Raw genomic sequence first — 25,344 nt, forward strand, 5'->3', positions numbered from 1 at the left:
TTTATGATTAGTTTTGAAACAGAAGTATTTTCCAATGTGATAATGTCAAAATCTCTCACATGCCCATATGAACCTCCCTTTCCATGTGAATATATCTAATATATTCTGTTGGGGTAAGTGCTCTGGATGTGTAGGCAACAGGTTTCCCATTCTTTCTTCATTTCTGGAGAAGGACCAACAACAAAGCACAGCACGATTCCATCAGCCAATACTTTGCTGTCCCTGTTTGGCTAACAAAAGTGGAGAGGACAACAACTCTTTTTAAAATATTGAAGACTGCCACCTGCTCAACCCCCCAGAACCAGAAATTCTTCACAGAAAGTAGGAACTTTGTCTTTGTGACTCAGCTGGGGAATAAATTTTGATTATTGATCAACCATAACATTGGAAAGCCCTTCAAAGTCATAAAGCTTTAATCTTTCTCAGGTCAGGCCCAATGCCTGTGGCTAAGATGATGTGGCTTAAGAAGACATTCTCAGAATTTATCAATATTCAGTGTAATGCTGGCTTTTAAGCAGTATTAATATTATCAATAAAAAATAAAGTTTGTTTTCATATTTTCCCCAGTATCATCATCCATACACTCTAACCCTGACACCTGAAAGCCTCAACGCTAAGCACTGAAGCTTAACCCTAAACCCAAACAAACCACATATGCCCTAAGATTCTACCCTTTACTCTACATTCTATAAACTCTAACCCATGAAAGCCCTAGCCTTTGATCCCTAGCTTGAACACCTACCATTAGTGTGTGGGATGTTGGACCACGTCCTGCAGCCTGGCACAAAGCATGCAACCTAGACATGACCATTATCAGTACGGACAGGGACCAATCGTACAGGAAACTACCCTAAGTACAAAACAAAGCCTGATCATGGTGAACTTTTACCACACAGGAGAAATATGCAAATTGATTAATTTGTATCAATAAGGAAGGACAATGGATATTTAAATCCCTTTTAATTGCCTTTTAAGCTTAAACTGCAATAATACTGCTTCAAAAAAGAGCTCTCTATAGTTACGATCACACGGAGGTGTCACACTAATTAACACCACTAATTAACACCACTACAGAAACAACAGGTATGACCTTCCACTAACTATCAACATGTACTAAAATACAGTTTGGGAAACATCACACACAAAATAAGGACAAAATGACAATTATGCAAAAAATAAATACAGAATAGATCAAATCTTCTGTCTACACTTGGTTATTCATTCATTAAGTTAAGATAATTTGAAAAAGACCTGGAAAATATTTTAGATCAACTGAAAACTTTCAAAACATTTTGCAACGAAATAAGAAAAACAGTTTGCTCTTTTCCTATGCTATAGAAGACAATGAGCAGAATCTGGGATTGTATCAGTTGACCTGATCTGATTGTTTCAAGCAGAACCACTGGCCAATCAGAGGCATTGTATCATTCAAATCCAAATTAAGAGACAATACAAACTAAGCAATTTGCATACTTTTACTTTGAATGCCACTAATTTTAATGCACCTTCTGTTTTTAACTTGTATACCTAAGCATAACTGTACATTCCCTAACACAACAATTCACATCCCGTTTATCAACTTTACAGCAAACTTCCAACTTAAAAATAATAACTAACCTGATCAAGGAAATTGGGAAAAGTATCCCCGTACTCCCTAACCAACCCAGTCTCACAGAAAAACAGCATTTTCTAAACCAGTGGTCACCAACTCTCTTCTTTGAGATGTACCTTCCTGCAGGTTTTATCTCCAACCAAAATCTAACACGCCTGTTTTCGTTGACCGAGAACTTCTTAAGGCAACGATTGGGTGGGCACCATTTTGGTTGGCACTAAAGTCTTCAGAAAGGTAGATCTCCAGGAACAGGGTTGGTGACCACTGCTCTAGATATAGAATATCAACATTCTGGCAGAAGCATTAACTGTGTCTCCATCGCACAAACTTTCCCCAAGATCTAGGGACCTTTGGAGGTACTCGATGTGTTCACACCGCAGGGACCAGGGTCTAAATTAAGTTCCGGGTAAAATATTTCCTCCTCGGAAAGACCCTACTGGGAGGTGGTACTTTTTCAAACTTCAGTGAATACTTTCCGGATGCACTGTATTTCCTCTTATACCCCTGAGCCTCTTTGTAATGTACAGTGACCAAGATACCAAATAGGAATGATTGTTTTATGGCAGGATAGAGTCACAGCTAATTAGCTCACCCTGTGGAACTGTATGTGGATAAAATTCCTGAGAATGGGTTGGTGGGATCAAAGGAAAAATGTCCCCCATGCAAACCAGGGATGCCAGTGTGTGTGTGTGTGTGAGAGAGAGAGAGAGTGAGAGAGAGAGAGAGAGAGCACATATTGCAACATATATTATAAATGTTGTTTCCTAAACCTGTATGATATTTATGATTTCACCACATCGTTCACCATGAAATATGGATAGAAATGGTACCAAATATGCCCTGAGAAATACTGTAATTCATCACAGTTCCGCTGACCAGTTTTGGTTTCCCTGGTATTTCGGAAAGACATTCCTGATCATTTCAAACTTAATCAAATAACTGCCAAAATTTATAAATCTGCTACACCGGAAAATTAAGGATCACAATAATAACAGGAACAGTTCCGACCGGCAGACCAACGGTGGTTTTCTAACTGGACTAATTTGCCTAATCTTCACAGTACTTTAGACCACAATGGAAACGCAAAGTTTTAGAGGAACCAAATGGTACCTTGAAAAAAGTTCCTGGGGCTAATTGTTCCAGTTAATTTCAGTGGAAACACGGCTATTCGCTTGAATTGTGCTTGTATTAGGTATGAAGTGGGCCATGATCTATATGTTAAAATAAAATATATAGGTACAATTATTTATTACAGTACAGCTCAGTGTGTGGTGTAGGAAGACTTGGTGAATTTTTGACAGAACTTCTGGATTCACTTTTATCTATCACCAGCAGTTTCCAGTGTGCTTTCCTCCACAAACTAAAAGAAACTCAATCCAAATGGGTAGTCACTAGTTTGCGGCTTTTGTCTTGTTCAAGCTCAAGATGAAAGAGCTCACGCTATGTGCAAGTGTGTATGTTGTGATCTGGCTCGCTCTCTATCTCACAGCACTCACTGTCTCAAAGCACACACCAGTGGGCTTGCAGTTATAATACACGGGTGCGAATCATCACACATTACTGCTGCTTCAAACCGCCTCCTCTCTGTCTGCAATGCTCGACCAAGCCCCTGCTGCCACGTACCCCCACTGCCTGACTCAAGATAAAGAGCCATCCAGCCTGCAGCCAACTTCCCCTTAAAACCTGCCGACCTGTGCTTTCTGGGATAGCAAGGGATGGTCTCCACAGCGGACCAGGGTGGATAGAGCCAGGTTTTTTAAGGACACTTTTGGTCCAAGTCACCATGACATAGAAACGACATCTTTGGCCCCTGCACCGCCTCCACAGCCAGAGCTGGACACACCACTCACCACCAGCTCAATGATATATTCCATGTCCCACTCCTCCACCAGCAGCCACCTCCGACAGGAGGCTTTCAGCTGCTGCACATAGACAAGGGCACCTGCCTCAATGAGCTTTGGGGATCAGCAACGTCAGCAAGGTTACTCTGGTGTCCAACCCAACCCTCTGCAGTACCACCCTGACGCTCTGATAATCCACCTGTGTCAGTGACAGCACCTGCTACACAAGCAAGCTGGGCTTCCCCTGTCAGCAAGGGGAGGATTCACAAAGCCCATTCATCCTCCTCATAAAGGCAGCTGTTGATGAGGTGAGCTGCAATTTCTGGAGTGCCCGTCAATCCTTACCCTGCTCCTGAGTGAGGGCTTCGAAGCACAGTTGCTGACAAAAGAAATGCAACCCAAAAGTTGGTCTTGAGGTTTTCGCCTCGTTCATGTTCAAGTTCAAAGACCAAGCTCTCACACTGTGTGTGTTTATGTGCTTGTACCAGAACAAGGATGTTCAATGTGTATAAGGTATGTAGAAGAAATAAGTGAAATAAGTAGCATGTGAACGTTTTTGTCTGTGAGACTTGGTTGCCCCAACTCAATCTTACATACCAAGCAGGAAAATGTTCTAAACCAGAACACTTCCAAGCTGCTTCTCTGCACTGACAAAATCTTGATTTTATAACCATGACGTCATCTGACAAAATGATTATACACATAAATTAAAGACAACGGCTGTGCTGTGATTTCGGCTATATATATATATACACATGTAAAATGAGCGCAGAGGAAAAGTTAGAAGGGAATGAATGTGCTGCTTCTCTCTACCCCTCACTGAAAACAGTGGGAAAGCAGGACCTCGTGCTCGTGGGGCAGTACTGGCCATTCTATTCTACGGAAAGTAGCTAAGGTTTGTGCAAACGGTCACTAGATTTGTCACTAGGTGCTTTTTTTTGGGGGGGGGGGGGGGGGGGTTGCTAAAGGGGTCTGAAAAGTGTACGAGAGTTGTTTCTCTGAATATGAGTGAGTGAATAGCGAGAGGAGGGGCAGCAGCGAGGAGTCATATTTTAAGTGATACGTTTGTATTCGTGTTCTATTGAATATAAACACTAGATATTTAGCAATTTCGTATTTATTGACTTTTTAATAATTCAAGTACTTTTAAGCACCACTAGATAGAAAAATTTCAAGGTTTTCCAGTACTTAAATTTCAAAAAGACAAATTCAAGCGGTTAAAGCACCTTGTATGAACCCTAGCATAGCAGTTAGCATAGCATTAGCTGGCTTACTAGCAAACAGGAAATCTTTAAAGATTAAGGTGAAGAATTTAGGTTAAATGAAAGGTCACTAACCTTTGTATATCCTGCAAAAGCAGTGAGCTGGGTCGTTTTAGCAAAAATAGTATTAACCGCTGCACATACATAACTGATGGTACTACCATATTATTGATACAACCGTTTAAAAAATACAGTGGGATCGGCGGTATGTGAAGATTTAGTATCACAATTCTACTGTAGCAACCCTACTGTATATTACACTTACTTTTCAGCACTTGTTATTTTCAGAAACTGTACACAAAGCCCACAGGACATAGCGGTCGTTCGATTGATTTTGCAGTTTAATCGGCACTGATAACTATTTGCTGGAAGTATAGGTTATCCACATACCGGTTGCGTCCTTTGCAGGAGCGGCTGAGAAGGGTCCGCTGTCATACAGTACAAGAGTGGCCTCTAGACCCGAAATAAAATCTATCACTGACTAATTTTGTTGTTATTTGAAGTGTTTTTTATTCATTTTGGATGTCCAATTTTTATTTGTTCCTTGGAGTGTTACTATTAGGTTCAGTTTGAATGTTTTATTTACTTTAATATTTATTTCATTTTAAAAAGTCAGTCAGTACTGTTATTTTAGTAATAAAATTCATCATTATTTTGAGTGTTATGTTTTCATTCAGTATCAATTTTAAAGTTCATAAGTTGATTACTTGATTATCGTTATCAGTAAAATCCACTATTGCTCGACCTCTAATGCAGACAGTATTCATTCACGGTGAGTAAAATCTGATGCGAGTGCTGATTTACTGCACAAAAACAAACACATACATGCGAATACCATTTATAATAAACCATATTTGTTTTAATATAAATTGCTGCACAGAATTAAAGAAAACTCTGGCCTGTGAGACGGAACATTTCAACCTTTTCAACCATTACGCTGAAGACAAAATCTGGTCTGATACTTCCTTTCGAAGGAAATGATTTGTAACTATGTCCAATCTCAATCTGACCCATGGTATCGCATCAGAACTGAGAAAAGTAAAGGCAGGAACGCCAATAACTCTCCATTAAACAGTAGAGTTTGTCCAAGTTCTTCACAGAGATTCAGTTAAATCTCCTGATCACTCTGTTAATGTCCTCAGCTCGAGGTCCGGGCTCGCCCATCTCTTTCAAAAGGCCGGCTTTATCTTGGGCGGAGTGTCGAGGAACGGACAGATAGAATGGCCAGAGGAAGCTGTTTGCCTCCTTGAAATTCTTTCCGGTTGAGTAGATTTCATGGATGAGGTCCTCCAAACATATGATCCCATGCTGACCTACAGGGAAATAAGCAGACACGCAGCAAAATTACTAATCTCATCCTAATCCAAAATGGCAGACACACTACGATATAAACCTTGTGTTAAAAAAACACACATTTTTATTCATGTACCATTGCATAAATATTACTTTGCTTTTAATGAAAGTCCAACTATAATTGATATAATCAAAAAATTCTGGTGTTTTGATGAAATGTTTTACTGGGACATGAAATTAGTTTTTTAGAAATTAGAAATGACATTTTATTCAAAATATTTGCCATTTTCTCTTTTCACCAAAAACTGAAAGTCTCATTTCTACCCATTTTTGCTTGAAAATATACTAAAAATCATTTTCTGTCGTTATAAACAGGTCTTTTAACTTCAACTGAGATCCAAATAACAAAGACAAGTTCAGACATGAGAAGTGAACAACACAAACCTTAGATTATTTATTTAACATAATACACTTTACTCCACATCATGCTTTTACTTCACTGAGATTGTGTGTCATGGATGTAAAAAATGCAAAATAGATTGCAAACTTATTTACAAAAATATAAATTTGATCTGAATCCATAAGTATTACAAAACCCTAGATAAGTTCTTTAGCTTTATTTCAGTTCCTTACTGGATTCTCAGATTTTAGCCCTGAAGGAGCGGAACGAGGCAAAACACGTAACACAGATCCATGCAGAAGAGGATTTGAGGAAAGCACTCCCTGCCCTGCCTATGAGGCAGTGTGTGTAACACGGCTGGAGATGGGAAATGATGAACAGGTAAATAGAGGGTGAAGGAGCACGAAGAGCCTCCACCCACTGTACCATCATGTGGACTTCACTACACCATACTGCTGTCAAAGAACAGGCTCAAGTCTCATCTGTGGCCAATAAGGCTTCGTTTATATTTCTGCATTCTGCACAGGGGAATTATGGGTAAGCACTTTCCGTCAGCATGCGTCAAGCATGTCTGCAGTGCTCTGCTTCAACACTCATGAAACAAATTCAGAATAATATTGTTCAGTTCAGAGTAAAATACATCTCAAGTGGAGCTGCACAATAAATTGAATATTGATCTTGATTTTGACTGCCCACAATTACATGAACGATTGCAATATTGACGCTTAAAGTCCTCCGCTCATAGAAAACTCTGCTGCATATCAAATCAAGTACTTCTTAACCTTACAGCCAGTCACCATAGTGGCACAGGAATGATGTCTTTTTATTATTATTATTATTATTATTAAGTATATTTTTTTTTATTTCAAGTGTACTGAAAAAGGCGGTTGCTAACATGTTGCTAAATGGGACTACAGACCTTGGGGACATTAAACATCATCACGCCGAACAGGAAACAACTTTGCATAGAAACTGGTTCAGGTTTGCTGTGCACAGTTCCCCCAAAAATTGTGGATGAAGATTCATCCACAGAGTAAATCCGTATTATGGAAAATGTTTTAAATCAAGTTGTGGGAAGCTTGGTGATCGTGACGTTGAAGTCGAGCGACCGTGGTGGTTTATAGCATATGGTTAGCTGTTTATTTCTGCCGATTGTATTTAGGCTTCTGTCTTCAAAAAAGCTGTGTTCATTTGTGAAAGTGATCTTGATGGATAAAATGTGTTAGTATTGTAAACTCTTGTTGATCACAGAACTTGTTGAAAAGCCTATGTGAAAACCCTAATGGGTTTTTGTCGAGGGAAACCGTGTGATGCTAACTTCCGGGTTCCGGTACAAAATGAAGTCGTCTCTGCATCACCGCTCTATTGGCTGATTTGGCTGCGTCTCTCCTCCTGTAAACACTGTTATTGCATTTTCTGCAGATGCCTGAATTGTTTTCATTTGGTTGCATATTGTTATATTTGATGCATATTTTCATTTGGTTGATGGAATTTTTATGTATCCTATAATTTGGGTACAATTTTATTTATATTTTGCTTCTACGAGATGATGCATTTTAAGGATCAGTCTAATTTGATGCAAAGATTTGTACATTAGCAGGAATGTAGCACAACATGGAGGTGAAAGCAGCGGTCTGTTTATTTAAATGTGAAAGTGCAATAAAATCTCAATATCGATCAAAATAATCGTGCAGCCCTAATATCAAGTATAAACAGTAAACTTTTTCATCACAGAATCTAATACTTTCTGTCTCCTGAAAGTATAGTCATTTAACAATAATGATGAAACAGAAACGGATAATAAATGAATAACCAGTATAAACAGGTGTTTAACCTGTATGCTTCTTTTTGCCACACACACATTATAGTAAGAAACAGTCTGCACAGGATTTCACTGAGTTTTTTGTGGTTGTTGCGGCCAAAAATGCTCACGTTTGTTGTGGCTTTTTTCAAATTCTGTAATGCATTTTGCTGAGATTTTTGTGCTTTTTTGCAGAAAACTACTTGAATTGGCGAAATCACAATTGCAAGGAATTGTTCTGCACAGTCTTTCACAGTGATGTTTGTTGGTAAATAAGGCGCATGAATCGAAGAGGGCTTCGGTGCATTGTGATAACGTCACACAATGCTTGGCCCAAATCTTATGTAAATCTGCGATAATTTTTAAACATTTGCTTTAAACATAATCTCACTGGAGATGTTTATTTAGAAATGGCACTAATGTTAGCTAAAATGTTCTCCACATATTTTTATGCATTATCACCTCTCAGTGGATAAAGGAGGCTAAACGGTGCTTGAGCCTGCACTGACCGGCCACATACAGTACACACACACATTTTATAGAAACTCCAAGGGTTTACACTACAGAGAAACTGAAGGTGAAAACGTCTCTTTACGATTAATCGTTTATGGGAACGTTTAAGACGTAATAATTTCCGATTGCAATATTAAGGACGTCACGGTATTGAGAGCAGAGCTTCTGCCCAAACAGAACTTATTTGTTATCTAAAACACATTTTGCTGGCTAAACTCCAGCATTAGCTAGCTAGTGTCTTGATGTAGATTTTAGGCGAGCGACATAGGTTTGTTAAATTCTTAATTAGTTCACTGAGCACTGCAAAGACGAAGCTCCTCAGACCTCAATCATCCCTTCTAGCCTCTTGTAACCACAACCTTCTTTTGTTACCTTGGAAACATGTCATATCAGATAGCATGCGGGAAGCCTATGAGACTCGTATATGGCGTTTCTGGGAACGTTTCGCTTGCACACACAGCAGGTGGTAGGACTGCTAGCTCTCTTTGCATGTCAAAGCCAGCAGGCATCATGTTGAGCTTTCTGGTGCAGAGTGAAAAGCACAACCTGGAGACAACCTAAACTGAGGAAAGAGCTCCGTTCCAAAAGGACTAAACAGCAGCTAATTCTGAGACTCGCTTCAGCAGACCACGAGGATGGTACGAGGACATTAATCCAAACAGTGGAGCATGGAGACGAATCGAACGTAGCTGGTTAGCTCAAGTAGCGCCAACTGATATAAGTGATGTTCTCAGTGAGGTAAGAAGATTAAGTGCAAAGAGGAGATGGTGCTGACTGTGGGGCAGGAGGGGAGCTGTACACCTGACCCAACCCTACATCACCATGTGTTATAGCATATTATCTGTGTTATACAGAATGCAGTGCTTCAACACAAAATGATTCATCCTCCTGTATTTTGATTGTTACGGGAGAAACTTCCGGTAACTAGCAGAAGTGACAGTAACAGCCAACACTGAACAGTGTGTGTTTCATTAAATTACTTTTGTTTACACTGCACTTCTCCTTACTTTTTGCTGTTATGGAGTTTTGGGAGAACTGCACTTGTACTAATAATCAAGTGTACACCCCAGCATGATGTGGTGCCCCCACCCTATTCTTTACTTTCTTTAACCCTAAACGGCCTTTAATGAATACCTTTAACAACCATCACAGTTACAAAGCTTACCTAAATACTGCTCAATGACTGTGTTGTCTGTAAGAGGAATCCTTCTCTTGTCAGCCTTTCCCTGGCCTCTTTTCAAGATGAGCTCACGAACCGATTTCAAATTAGGAAATCTGTCAAAAATATATATTAAAAAGAATAATTATTAAAAACACACACACACACAGAGATACATACATACATACATATATAATGCTAATATATTCAAGTTATAACAGTCGAATCAGTTCACAAAAGCTGAATCTGAAAACAGGGACTTCTTACCCCCAGGCGACGTAGGGCTCAACGACTCGCAGCATATTCATAGAGGACTTGCTGACTTTAATAAAGGTACCGCTGAAGATTTTGCTCAGTCTGAACATGTGAATGATCTTCATCACTTTTGGACTGACACCTTTGATCCTTTAAACACATCAACATACATATAAATAATTAGTTCAGGACCTGCTGGAGCTCGTGCTGAGACCCTGTGAGTGACAGAAGGTTGTGAAAACGTGGTAGAGGAGCTTACTGTCGAATGCGCACAGCAAACACCAGGCTGTTCTTGGCTGGAGGAAGAGCAGGAGGAGGTCTGTGTCTATTTCTCGCCAGTCGCACTTCATCCCTGTGCTTCCTCCTGCTGTCTCTATGAAATTCCTCCAGACGCTTGAACCTCACCTGTCCCTTTTTCGTCTGTTGGAAAGATATACAGTGGATCTGTTCACATCACATCTCAGTTGTGTTTTTATTCTGCAAGTATCCACTGAGCTGTGTGTACAGTTACCTTGCTTTTCTCCAGTAAAGCAAGCTTGGCCTGGGTCGCTTTAATGGCCTGATACGCTTTTCTTTTCTTAAGAAGGTTCTCAGGGACCAACTTAATAATCTTCTTTGTCCTAAAGGAGACAGGAAGGTAGAGAGAGAGAGAGAGAGAGAGAGAGAGCTGTTGATACTCAGCTCGGGTTAACACCAAACCCATGTGCGGTGAAAAACAGATTAAAAGATTCTGATTTAACATAATCGATTCTTCAAAATATCTTCTACAGCCGCACACACACACTGCACATGGCGTGTTTACACAGCGACAAGAGTGTGTGTTAACCGATGCAAAAGATTAATCCAGATAGAAAACGTAAACAAAATAGAATACATACTCGGACTCCGCCATCGTGTCTTCGGTGCGGAATTCGTGTCGCACGCTAATGACGTCAGATTGCCACCACCGGCACATCGCTACCATTGTTTTTTTTTTTTTTTTTTTTTAACTACAACATGGCCGCTGTGTGGTGTGGAGGAGCTCCTGCAGCCAGCCGCTTATTCACTCACAACCATTCATAAAGAGAACATGGACTTTTAACTATTAAGCCCTTATAATAAAACATAGAACGTTGTAAAATAAAACCCTTTATATGTTTAAGTATATTATTAATAAGTTATTTCCTATAGTCATTCATAAATACATGTTTTACAGAAGCCCAAGTCATGAAGTTCTTTCTGAATTGCTATCTCATTATTCTGACGTGGTAACTTGTTGCTTAAAGATATTTATCTGGTTATTTTCACTTAGTATTTTGTCTCTGCTGAAAAAAAAACAACAGTAGAAACCATGCAGAAATAATAATGGTTTCTACTAAAATACCATTACAAACCATCATCTAACCATTAAAACCATAACCATTATTGGTCCTTAATGGTATCCACTAGACATAACATGCCACCAATAGAAGGCAACAAATTACCAATGAAGACCCACACGGAATGTTACAGCTTACATTAAAACCAATACAATTCCCATGAAAACCGGTAAACCATTGTACATTCTATGAGGGTTTCTATTGTTGTTGTTTTTTCAGCAGGGGTTACTTTGATTACTCATTGTTTTGACTTAGTAACTCATTGTTTCAAGATACCATCTTGTTATTTTGATGCAGTTTCTCGTTATTTTTGACATAGTATACCCAGAGGAAACCCCCAAAGCACAGGAAGAACATGCAAACTCTACACACAGGGCAGAGGTGGTAATCGAACCAACAACCCCAGAGGTGCAAGGTAAATGTGCTAACCACTGCGCTTTTCTTTGTTATATAACAACACATTTATAACAACACACTATCTCTGTTAAAGACTATCACTGCAATTGAATTACCTCAGAAGTGGAAAGTTAGAACTCTTTTTGACTTCTGTGCATTTGAGCTACACAGTGAGCTACCCCCTATCTAGACATGGTTCAATACTCAATATTAGAAATCCTTTTATGTACTTTATCTACTTCTTGGTGTCTTATGATCCGTAAAAGTGCTTTTACATAATTAATCAGGCTATTGAAATACAGAAGTACATTCAAAAATATTCCAAGAGGACCTACTTTTACCATCTTTTTATAGGGAAAATGGGTCAATTTTGAATTTCTCTTACTTTGTTAGTGAATTAATTCACCTTCATTAAGCGCTTTATCCTGGTCAAGGTGTTGAAGGTGGAGCCTATTCTGGGAACACTGGGCATGAGGCAGGAATACATCCTGGATGGGATGCCAGTTCATCACAGGACACCATCTGCATAACATCTGCACACTCACATCTGCACACTCATTCAGGCCAATTCACACCAGAAGTGTCACATCAAGACTTATTCCATTCCATTTTCCAAAAGCATTTCGGTCCACACTGGCCCCATCACAGACATGATACTGAAGCTTAAAATTCGAGCTTGTGAGTGATGCTGCCCTTTAAGCTTTGAAGTAATTTTATTCCCACTTGTGTGCATATGAGAGAGTGAGTGAGTGGGGGGGAGGGGGGGGGGGTGTATAAACTCACAGAAATGCATTGAAATCTTAAAGTCACACGTTTATACAGAAAAGTACGGAGTTAATTCATGAGCATCAGGTGAGTGGAATGCGCCCATTTAAAAAAAAATTTAACTAATAAATACTAGCATTCTTAACAGCTCAGACGTCATTGTCAATGCTAAACACGTAGAGCTCCAACCTGAATAAACAGACACAGAAACGTAAGCTTATTTTAGCTTATCTTATTGATGATAATCAGCTTTGTAGTTACGTGATGTTGTTCATGTACTGTTCTTACCATTTCAGCTCATTTGCATTATTGTCACTTATGTAGGTTGAGACGGATGCAAGTGCAGAATTTTCCAGTTTAATAAAGAACAAAACAAAATACAAAAGACACTATGATCTACACAGTAAAATCCCTAGTGTTGAATTAACACCCAGAGTGTTTATTTGAGTCCAGTGGACTTATATAAACACTGTAGGGTGTGAATTCAAGGCTGTGGGTGTTAAATCAACACTGCAGATTTTGCTGTGTAGAGGCAAAACACTATGGCAAAACTAAACATAAACCAGAAACATAAACACAGCAACAAGAACTACGCGAAAGAAAGACAAACGTTTGACAAAGAGTGCAGTGCAAGCTGTGGCTATACACATGAGTGCTCGATTAACAGGAACGTGATTCAGGTGCAGGTGGTCATGTGACTGTGATGGGAACTGTAGTTCAGAGTTTCTTCTCTGATTACATGACAATTATTCACGTTACAGAATGATAAAACAGTTGCTAGACTAATGAGTAGGACTTTCAATCTATTAAAATTTTAAATCTAATTAATTACATGATGTACTGATTAATACATCAAATTAATCACAATTAATCACACATCAATTTTGGCTGAAAAATTACCCCCCAAAAGATCATTTAAAGTCATTATTGTGTTAGATGAGAAAAGCATTGAATAGACATTACAAAAAGTAGCTTTTGAAAGAAATGTATTCTTTTATTTGATTCAACATTGAATTTATTACACATAAACTTTTAGGTTGTATCAGAGGATGCAATTCGAAAATGCTTCCATCCACCCCTTTCCACCATGTTAACAGGCCTACAGTCCACAGCAGTCAATTTAGCTGTAGCATTTGTTAGTTTTTCCACAATTAATTGAACTAAATTAATGCATGAAATCGAAAGTCCTAGTAAGGAGTTAATTAAATTATAATGGACATCGACCTTTTGTTAAGGGTGGATGGCTACAGTCCTAGCTAGTCAACACTTGTAGTGATTAGGTTACTTTTTTACTTTTCTGCTGATTGGCTAAAAACATCTGCCAGATTAGCTTTGATTTAATATAACTAACTGTAATGCTAGCTTTCCATAAACTATTATGACATTTTAACATAATCCATAGTGCCATTGTCCATAACAAACAATTCCACAGGCTGTGCTCTATGCCAAGCTCTTGCCCTCTTAGATGCTTCAAATAGTTACCACAGGGGTGTCAAATCTTACTATTATTATAATAATATAACTATTATTAAATAGTTACCACAGAGGTGTCAAATCTTATCTGGAAAGGGCAGGATTTAATTACAACCAAGCAGAAGCCCCACCTGAGTCTACTGAAAGCCAAGATAAACTGTTTAAACAGGTGGACTCAGGTCTGGCTTTTGCTTGATTGGAATGAAAACCTGCATCCACCCCATGCACGCCTTTGCAGATAATATTGGACACCCCTGAGTTAATATCTCTCTTAAAATAAAAAACCCACCAGAAATATAAATTCACCTACTTGTAACTGATAAGTGAATGTAGGAGTTACCAAAACAGATTCAAATCTATGTGGTTCTTTTTCTCCTGCCAGTAGAACGTACAGAAACAAATCTGCAACATGGCCAGTGTGGATCCAGATTCAGGGTTAGGCATTGGTGGCTCATCTAAAGAGGCAAGTGGCTGCAATTCTTCCCTATCGGCCATTCTTCATAAAGTCCTCATTCACAACTTCATACATTTTAAATTCCATCAAAAATACCTATTACCTCTTTTGAGTGACCAATGAATTCAAAAATATTTGCTGTTTGTTAGACAGAAGCTGATGCCCCATTGATCTGGCCACTTTTCTAGATGCTGCTCAGTTATGAGGCCATATTCTCAGCTCAGCTCAGCGCTCCATTTATCTCCATAGAGTTGTTACTGCCCCTAGTGGTCAGAAATGGGAACTACAAAAAGGTCCAACAGAGGCACATTGGGGCACAGATCACTCTGCCCCATATTTACTCTATAATTGTTTTGTTTATGAGTTGGGGAGGAACAGCAAACAGGACAGTTCATTTAACAGATATGACATCTTTGACTGTAAACTATCATTGTTACATAGCTAGCTATATAACTATCTAGGGTGTTATTGAGTTATATATAGCTATAGCTATAGATAGCAGCCTATAGTATAAATCAAGAGTGATAGCCTCTCAACTTCATTTGCTTGAGGCTATATATCGTTATTAATATCATCATGTAACACTAGAATCTATGTTCACGAGCTGCCCCAGGGGTTAGGGCCAATTTAGAGTAGCCAATACATCTTCCAGTATGTTTTCTGGTGATGAGAGGAAACAGGAAAACCTGGAGGGAACCCAAACAGACACAGTGAGAACATGTGAAATGCAGACACAGACAGAACCCAGAGAAATGATCAGAAATGCTACCTGCTGTTGTTCAAAGCACTGATACCAATTAATAACTAAAACTGCTGCAATATGTTATCAATCAACATTGTGTTCTTCAGTTCAATGGCATTGTGTATTTTTATTCTCATGTTGGTAAATAAAAACAAATAAAATGAAGCCATTATTACAAAAAAATCTTTATTTGTTTACTGTGGAGAAACTGACGTATACGTTCTGTACAACAGATACAGAACAGAAAAATCACAGCTTTTGAAAAAATAAATCACGAATAACATCACTGATGTGCTCTCTTCAACCACAGATTAAATAAAATCACTGTATCTTCCTGGAGAAGCTGACACGTCATTTGATTTATATACAGTTCAATGATATTTAAGACTCTTTCTGTTAAGTCTTGGCTCTAAAGAGTGAAAAATGTTAAAAACAAGCTAGCCACCCTGCTGAAAAAAAAACAATAGAAACCATCATAGAAATTCTAATGGTTTCCATTGCAAATACCATTAAAACCATTTGCTAAACATTAAAACCATTACCATGAACATTACAGGTCCTTAATGTTATCCACTAGACATAACATAATCACAGCTAATGACAGGTAATGAGAGTTAAGGACAGGTAATGACAGGCAATCACAGCTAATGACATGTAATGACGGGTAATAACAGCTAATCACAGGTAATGACAGGTAATGACAAGTAATGACCAGTTTTGTCAGGTAATCACAGCTAATGACAGGTAATCATAACTAACGGCAGGTAATGTCAGGTAATCGCAGCTAATGACAGATAATATCAGGTAATCACAGCTAATTCTCCATGCGTACTGAGGTTACTTTTGGAGTTCCACAGGGTTCTGTTTTAGGCCCACTGCTCTTTACTTTATATATGCTACCCCTAGGTCAAATTATTCGTAAACATGGAATTAGCTTACACTGTTATGCTGATGATACACAGTTGTATGTTTCAGCGAAGCCAGAGGACAGACATAAGCTTAGTAAAGTTGAGGATTGTGTAAAGGACATTAGACATTGGATGTTAATTAACTTCCTTCTGCTTAATTCTGATAAAACAGAAATACTTTTATTAGGCCCACGTGTAGCTAGAAGTATTCTTTCTGATCACATGGTTACTCTGGATGGTCTTTCTGTTTCATCATGTGCAGCAGTTAAAGACCTTGGAGTGATTATTGACTCCAGCCTATCATTTGATGCTCATGTAGATAATATTACTAGGATAGCCTTCTTTCATCTCAGAAATATTTCTAGGATAAGAAACATATTGTCACTACATGATGCGGAAATACTAGTTCATGCATTCGTCACCTCTAGATTAGATTATTGTAATGCCATACTGTCTGGATGTTCCAGTAGGAATATAAATAAGCTCCAATTAGTCCAGAATGCAGCTGCTAGAGTCCTAACTAGAACTAGAAGATACGACCATATCACACCGGTATTATCAATACTGCATTGGCTCCCAGTAAAATCTCGCATTAATTATAAAATACTCTTATTAACCTATAAAGCACTAAATGGTCTCGCGCCACAATATCTAAGCGACCTTTTGGTTTTATATGATCCGCCACGCCTACTTAGATCAAAAGATGCAGGCTATCTGACGGTACCTCGAATAGTGAAGGCTACAGCAGGGGGAAGAGCTTTCTCTTATAGGGCCCCACAGTTATGGAACAGTCTTCCTATTAGTGTTCGGGACTCAGACACAGTCTCAGTGTTTAAGTCTAAGCTTAAAACGTATTTGTTTACTCAAGCCTACCCTGACTAGATTCTGTTCTACTTTCTCCCTCTCTCCTTTCGCCGAGCCCCACACGAATTTATGGAGATACTAGAGATCCAGATCCTTTCTGCCTCTGGATGGAGCTCAAATCTTCTTTAATTCCAGACTGCTGGGACTACGGCTGCTCTTAACGCCATACAGACTTCATATAAATCCATAATGAACTTTTTCACAATATCTGTTGTTACCCAGATGAGGATGGGTTCCCTTCTGAGTCGGGTTCCTCTCAAGGTTTCTTCCTCTTAAAACATCTTAGGGAGTTTTTCCTTGCCACCGTCGCCACTCAGTGGCTTGCTCAGTTGGGATAAATTCACACCTTTAATATCTGTATACCGTGTTGATATTTCTGTAAAGCTGCTTTGAGACAATGTCTATTGTAAAAAGCGCTATACAAATAAAATTGAATTGAATTGAATTGAATTAATGACAGGTAATCATAGCTAATGACAGGTAATGACAAGTAATGACAGGTAATCACACCTAATGACAGGTAAGGACAAGTAATGACAGATAATGACAGCTAATGATAGTTAATGACGTAATGACAGCTAATGTCAGGTAATCACAGCTAATGACAGGTAATGACAGCTAATGTCAGGTAATCACTGCTAATACAGGTAATCACAGCTAATGACAGGTAATGACATGTAATCACATGTATCGACAGGTAATACCATGTAATGACAGGTGATGACATATAATGACATGTATCGACATGTAATGCCGTGTAATTTCAGGTAAGCTAAAGATCCACCTTTTCCATGAACACCTAACCAGCCCCTATCAAAAAAATAAAAAAAAACTTACTCTGGAACTTACACCTCCACTCTGCGCACTTTGCTTCTTCTAGAACTCAATTAATGGATCTTGTATGGTAGTACTACTTGCATTGTTCTCTGCTTCATATATCGCTTTGATTGTATCATTTGTAAGTCGCTTTGGATAAAAGCATCTGCTAAATGAATAAATGTAAACATGTAAATGTAATGGCGTGTAATGACAGATGATGAAAGGTAATCACATGTAATGACAGGTAATCACATGTAATGACAAGCCCGCAGTAAGTGTAGTAACAGTGAACTATCACTAGACGTGAAATGAGAAGCGGAGTGTGTGTGTGTGAATATATATATACATATATACACACACATATATATATATATATATATATATATATATATATATATATATATATATATATATATATATATATATATATATATACACACACACACACACAGTAGGTTTATATATCATGAAGTTATAGGAGTAGAATGTAACAGAAAGCTAACACTGTTCCGTGATCAGTCACTGTTTTGTCTGTTATTAACGTTCGCTCGTGAACGCACTTCATGGAGGCTCCGGTCCCCTGTGCACGCGCATCGCCTGGAATCCTTCGAGCCGCGGCGACGTGCAAGAACTGCGCGGATGATCAGATCCACAATCCATGTGAGCCGTGGACGTGGAGCGCGCACCATGGGATGTAGATCGGCGCGGGGGTGAAGGCATCATGTAGGTGACGTGAGCGGGTTCGCTGTTTGTTTGTGTAGCTTAATGGTGAAAATGGCGGTGCGGAGAGAGAGAGAGACCGAGCGTTGTGCGGATTAAAACACACCAATAAGGCCTCGCTCGGGCTGACAGCGTCCTCACGACTCACGGCGGGGGACGCAGGGAAGTTTCCAGCGCAGGATTTATTCTTCACTTCCGGTTTTTAGTGCAGGACGCGGAGTGAAAATTAGCTGCGTCCTGGATTTCAAATAGCAACTCGGCTAACACTTCGCTAGCTTGGTTAGCATCTTCAACTAGCACACGCAACCTTATTGGCTGAAGCGTGCTCATGCAAAACAAACAAATAAACAAAACTTTCCGTGTTTTGCACGCGCGCGGCGGTGTGTGGGATTAACAGCGCGTGGATTAATACTCAGAACTGTAACGCACTCGGAGTCGCGGCTTGTCAAAACATTTGCATTAGAACTGATCTCTCCATCTGAGCAGGTAGGTGTGTGTGTGTGTGTGTGTGTGAGAGAGAGAGAGAGAGAGAGAGAGAGAGAGAGCATAGTCGGGGTCATGTGATGGATTCATTTGCTTTTAGTAGAGACACACACAGAGCAGGCTAGCTAACTCTAGCTTAGCCCACATTCCTGCTGTCACTCCATACACACTGTGTTACATAACACATGCTTCTGCACTAAAGTGTGTATTGACATGTAGTACTGATCGTCTTAAACCGTGTGTGTTTGAATGCGGTTTCAAAACAACATCTAACCAGCAGTTCCAGTTCAGCCAGTATGTCACAGCGGTGTTGTGATTGAGTGACCCGGAAACAGCTACACACACACACACACACACACACACACACACACACACACTGAAAATGTATCATGCAGATGAGGGGAAACTGGACATTGATGAGCACCTAGAAGATATAGTGATTATAGAGTAGAATAGGAGATAACATTAATATTGACAGATTTGATTTCGGACATGGTGTAAAACGTTCCTGTCCAAGAGCTCAATCCAAGAGTAGATGTTCAGAGCTATTTATTGTTTAAACAATCAATTTAACATGATGCACCTGAGCATCAGGAAACACCTATCAGTCATTTTTATCATGTGGAGAAATGGGTAGGTTCAAACAAAAGCTGCCATGTGCTAAGTTGTTTAAGATGTCTAGATGTTGAAATGAGGAAATGAAAGCTGAAGTTCTGATATGTTGTCTCGTATTCATCTTTTGATCTCAAACACTTCAGTGTATAGCATAATGAATAGAATTGGCCTTGCTGTTCCAATACTTTCAGACAGGACTGTGTTTAAAGGTGTACAGGAATCTGTTAGAGCCTTAGAGCTTTCTATTTCTGAACTTTTCTCCAACAGGACCCATTAGGCCCAAATCAACATTATTTAAAGACTATTTAAAGTTATTAAGCTTTGGATTAAACCCATTCAGGCAACGCTTCATGGATATTATTGGAAACAACTATATACTTGACTAGTAAATAAGAAACACAAGGATCAGATGGGAAGGGAACTCTCCACTACACATACTTATAAATAACACATCCAAAGAGATGTGTTTTTGCACTTTGAGAAGCACAGTGTGAACACGCAGCATTACAACCGTACATCAAAACATCAAACATACACACAAGTGGCATTTAATTATATTATCATATTAAATATATATTGGGGGAAAGGTGCCTGTAATAAACGTGACTGCTCCAATTAGCTGTACACTCGGGGTCTGTGGATACGAGAGTATATTACAGAGCGGATAAGAGTATATTAAGTTATAAATGCAGGACAGAAGTTGTGATGTTCAGCAGATTTCTCAGAGGTGTTTGGGAAAGCTGAAAATCTAGCGTAGAGAAACATGTGTTCATGCTTGCTGTGCCTCTTGTGAGCTGTGTGATGGCCTTTGCACTCCCAAACTGGTGCTACTGTTTATATTGCTTCCAATTTCAAACTGGTCTTTATACACACACACACACACACACATGTTTTTGTCCTGAATGTGTTAAAAAAAAATAACCCTTTCGATTAGGGCTGCACAATTAATTAGATATCGACCGCGATTACGATTTTGACTGCCCACGATTAAATGAACATGATCGACTGCGATATTGACGTTTAAAGTTCTTCCCCCACTCATAGAAAACTCCGCTGTTTTCTCCACTCAAATCAAGCGCTTCCTACACTTGGTAATACAGCCAATCACATAGAGCGGCGCAGGGCTGACGTCATTTTGTAGTGCCAAAACCTGGAAACGGAGTTACCGCACGAGCTGCCAGTTTCTCTGCGAGCTCTAGCACTTGCGCGAGGGGAAATCATGACACTAGCTAGCACGATGCTAAATGGCACTACAGAGGTTGTCGGAGACATTAAACGTCATCACGCTGAACAAGAAAAAACTTTGCAGATAAAGTCAGGGCTCTACAGTGTGACCATTTCACTCGCGTTTGCAACTGTGAATAAATATTTATTCGCACCGGTGCGAGTGACCTGTTTGGAGTTGTAAAATACAATCAGAGTAAAAACTACAGGAAGTCCAAAATGCATCTACATCGAGCAACAGTTACTTTCACACTACTTTTCATTTCAGCAAGTGTGGAATTACTGCAGAGAAGCCATTACGATGAGTAACACTGAACATCATTTCTGTCATAATTGACATACTCAAGTTTTCTCATGCCTACTTGTGTGTTATGTTGTGGCACATTAACGCTACCATCTTTTAAAAAATAAAAAAAACACTAAACTTCAACTGTGCTCCTAAATTTTTTTGTATCTCCTCAAAGAAATTGTCTTTCGTCTCTCCCCCTGTAAACATTGTTATTGCATTTTCTGCATTCGCCTGAATTGTTTTCATTTAGTTGCATATTGTTATATCTGATGCATATTTTCATTTTCAGATCTTCCTTCCTGAAGATTTAATGGTCCAACCATAATGGTGCACACCTGACCATCTAAACACTGCCTTTAGAAGTTTTGATCAGCTAAAACAAGTGTTAGATTTTGGTTGGAGATGAAACCCACAGGAAGGTGGATCTGTAGGAAGAGGGTTTGTGACCACTGGTTTAGAGTGTAACAGTCAGTAGTTTACATGGACAACAATAATCCGATATTAAGATGATACTCTGATTAAGAAACTACCATGTAAACAGCGATTACTGATTACCTTAATCCGACTAAAGTCATACTCGAAGTAAACACAAATCTAATTAAGACGTGGAGTATTCCTGTTTTAGTCGCATTATCGACGTGTATTACAGACATGTAATACACGTCGATAGTGAGACCTTAATCTCACTATTAACATCGTGTGGGAGTTTTCACTCTATTTTCCGACAGGACATGTACACACACACACGGCAGTGCTCATCCGTTTCACACCAAACAAGAGAGCACGGCTGCATCCAAAACCGCATATTTACCTACTATATTGTAGCCAAAATACATGTATTTCTGTAGGTAAGTACGTGGTTTTGGACGCAACCCACGGCTTCAAGCGGTCATCTATTTGTACGTACAGCATGACAAATAATTAACTGCACTTGAAGCTTTTGTAAAATTAAAACCAAAACTGTATACGGTACCATAACGAAGATGAACTGTATGTCGATACGTGAAATTCTGGAGGGAACATCGGATGGTGTGGTGTGGGGACGTAATGACGTGTGCCGTTAATTGATCTATGTTCTATAACATGTAAAACAGGAACATGAAAGGGATATTCTAAAAGCAACTCATGTAAACACCTTAATCTCAATATTGTCTTATTCAGAATAAAGTTAATAATTAGATTACTGCTGTCCATGTAAACATAATCAGTGATGTTTTGTTTTACGGTTGTTTGATATCCATGAGAGCATTTTTGTGATTTTAAGGGTGCCAATATTAGTTGTGGGCATTGTGTAGATATAAAGGACAATTTCTTCCTGAAAAACAGTAGCCAAAGTCCCACTTTTCCATTTTGAATTTAGATACATTTTAGATGCTCCATCATATCATCATCAAAACAGAGAAGAGTGTGAGCAAAGTTTTAATCTGTTAAAATGCCCTGATAAATTAGAAAGACACTAATAGCAATAATAATAGACAGTAATTACCGTAATTTTCGGACTATTGAGCGCACCTGAATATAAGCCACACAACTTTAAAAAGAAATTTTTTTTTGTACATATATAGGCCACACTTGTCTATAAGCCGCAGGTGTCCACGTTGTAACATGAGATATTTACACAGAAAGATGTTACACAAAGATTTATTTTTAACTTTTAATTAAATACGTACCGTAAATGTTTTTTTCCGAACAGTGCCTGTAACACGGCTAGTTAAAAAAAAATAAAAATACAGTTGCCTACCAGGAAAAGTCATTGATCGCTATCTTCATCTTCCTCCTGCGCACTAAAACCACTAAAGTCGTCTTCTTCAGTGTCGGAATTGAACAGCCTCAGAATTACCGGCACTTCGTCACAAACTTCCTCAGTCTCTCTTTCGTTGTCGCTCTCAATGTCACTTACATCTCGAGGCAAATTCAGCCTTGAGCTTGTGCTGTCCTCTTCATCACGCAGCAGTCCAGCCTTCCGAAACCCGTTGGTGATAGTAGATTTTTTGACACTGCTCCACGCTGTTAGGATCCACTGGCAAACCTGAGCAAAAGTTGCTCTTCGCATGCTATTTCCTTCTTTGACAGCCAGCTCGATTGCCTTTAACTTGAAAGCTGCATCATATGCATTTCTTTGTGTGTTTTCCATGATGAGGGTGTGTGCATGAAGCGCAAAATGACTGAGTGCGTTTGATTTAATTCGAACGGTTTCATTGGTCCACTGTGACCTGTTCGGTAATTTCATTGGTCCGATGTGACGAGGCTAAATGTTTTGGCCGCATGAAGCTCGTTAGCCCGTAAAAATCCATAAATTAGCCGCGTCATTGTTTAAGCCGCAGTGTTCAAAGCGTGTGACAAGAGTAGCGGCTTATAGTCCGGAAATTACGGTACAAGAATTCGAGTCAACAGGATGGACTGCATTAATGGCACGCACATCCCTTTTTCGTCCCCTGACGGATGGATCAATTCTGTCATGTGACACATTTTTTGTGTGAATGCCATTTTTCTTGACAAAAACTGTTTCCAGACTATTTGAACTATCAACATAGAATTTATGCGCCATGGTTAAATGAAAAAAGACTATGTCCATAATTTGCTCTAACAGTAAACATTTCAATGTGCATTGTTCTTTTTTTTATGTTAAAAAAAAAAAAATCCTTGGATGGAAACGTAGCTATTGATGCGGCTCGTGGCATTTTTCACATTTGGGGGTATAAATTGACTGCAGATGAGATGCAAAAGGGCACCATATTTCACTTTAAGAAAGCCTGTAGTTTAAAGAACTACAGTGTATATGGTAGAAATTATCAAAATGTAACCATCCGGAGGGTTTTCCCAGGCTACCACACCAAATCCTGTATTTTTAAAACTCATGCTCAGTAATCTGTGTGAAGTTTTCCCCATTTGGCCCAGTGTGACTCTCAATGGGTATGATTTGTTTTACAATATCCAGTAATAATATCATTTTCATTACAGTACAGTAAATAGAAATAAACATAAACAAATAAACTCCCTTCACATGCCTGGGCCAGCCGGTGTTTATCAAGCCTCTGTATGTGCACAGATGATGAGAATTATTTAGTACATTTATTACTATTCGGGTAAATATAATCTAATCACGATCTAATCACAAATCGTTTGGACCCAAACAGATCACTGTACTTAAGGAGAGTGTATATATAAAAAATATATTCATTAACATTCTAATGCTTGTGTATCCCTCGCCGTTTCATTCAGCGCAATTTCAAACAGTATAAAACCTTTCTTTGTTTCTTTGGCAGGTTGTGTTCAGTGTGCCATTGTTTTCTGCCGGCTGCAGTGGGATGGTGCTGCATGACAGCAAGGGCATGGCACTGTAGCCCCCTCTGCTCCACATCTCTGTTCGTCTGTCACCATCACACAAGGCCAGTGCCAGTGCCGTGGACCACAGAGAACACTTTCTTTCCCTCTATGAGCACGTAAGTTAACACTATCAGTCTACGATACAACATCTCCTCCTATTGTGTACAGTTCTCAGTCTCAACTGGATCAAACGCTATAGATGTACTAAGTAACAGCATATCTACTGATGATGTTTTCAGATGTCTGTATTGTGCTTGTTGAAGATTGTACACTGTAGAGATGCATAAAGAAGTGTTGAGATGCGTAAAGAAGCATAGATATGCTTAAAAAAAAAAGTTCAGACGCGTGTAAAGATGCGCAGAGATGCTTAAACAAAGGGCAACGGATGTGTAAAGAAGCGCGGAGACGCTCAGAGAAGTGCGGAGATGTGTAAAGAAGTGCAGAAGAGATGCGGAAAATGCGCAGAGATGCGTAGAAACACATGGAGATGTGTAAAAAAGGAGCGCAGAAATGCCTGAAGAAGCATAGAGACACGCAGAGATGCATAAAGAAGCGCAGAGACGCATAGAGACATGCAGAGATGCATAGAGATGCATAAAGAAGCGCAGAGATGCTTAAACAGAGCAACAAATGTGTAAAGAAGCGCGGAGACGCTCAGAGAAGCGCGGAGATGTGTAAGGAAGCATAGAGACGCATAAAGAAGAGCAGAGACGCGTAAAGAAGAGCAGAGACGCGTAGAGACGCGTAAAGAAGCATGGAGGCTCGTAGAGA

The 25,344-nt window shown here is 39.3% G+C and overlaps 2 protein-coding genes across 3 annotated transcripts in view; one reads left to right on the forward strand and one right to left on the reverse strand.

The window, feature by feature from the left end:
- Positions 1-5,552: 5,552 nt before the first annotated feature.
- rpl7l1 (ribosomal protein L7-like 1) lies at positions 5,553-11,037 on the reverse strand. The gene is given in 6 exon segments (NM_001201309.2): positions 5,553-6,028; positions 9,888-9,997; positions 10,149-10,286; positions 10,396-10,556; positions 10,648-10,756; positions 11,015-11,037. Coding segments are annotated over 6 exon segments (741 nt in total). The 5' UTR covers positions 11,029-11,037; the 3' UTR covers positions 5,553-5,819.
- Positions 11,038-18,639: 7,602 nt separating this feature from the next.
- The window catches only part of ncoa1 (nuclear receptor coactivator 1), a 49,189-nt gene continuing 42,484 nt past the window's right edge, over positions 18,640-25,344 (forward strand). For both annotated transcript variants that reach the window (XM_017454514.3, XM_017454521.3), the window contains exons 1-2: positions 18,640-19,121; positions 24,513-24,689. The gene's annotated coding sequence lies outside the window, so the exon portion shown is untranslated. The remainder of the gene's footprint in view (positions 19,122-24,512; positions 24,690-25,344) is intronic.

The sequence above is a fragment of the Ictalurus punctatus genome, chromosome 2 (genome assembly GCF_001660625.3).
Source record: "Ictalurus punctatus breed USDA103 chromosome 2, Coco_2.0, whole genome shotgun sequence".
NCBI classification, from domain to species: domain Eukaryota; kingdom Metazoa; phylum Chordata; class Actinopteri; order Siluriformes; family Ictaluridae; genus Ictalurus; species Ictalurus punctatus.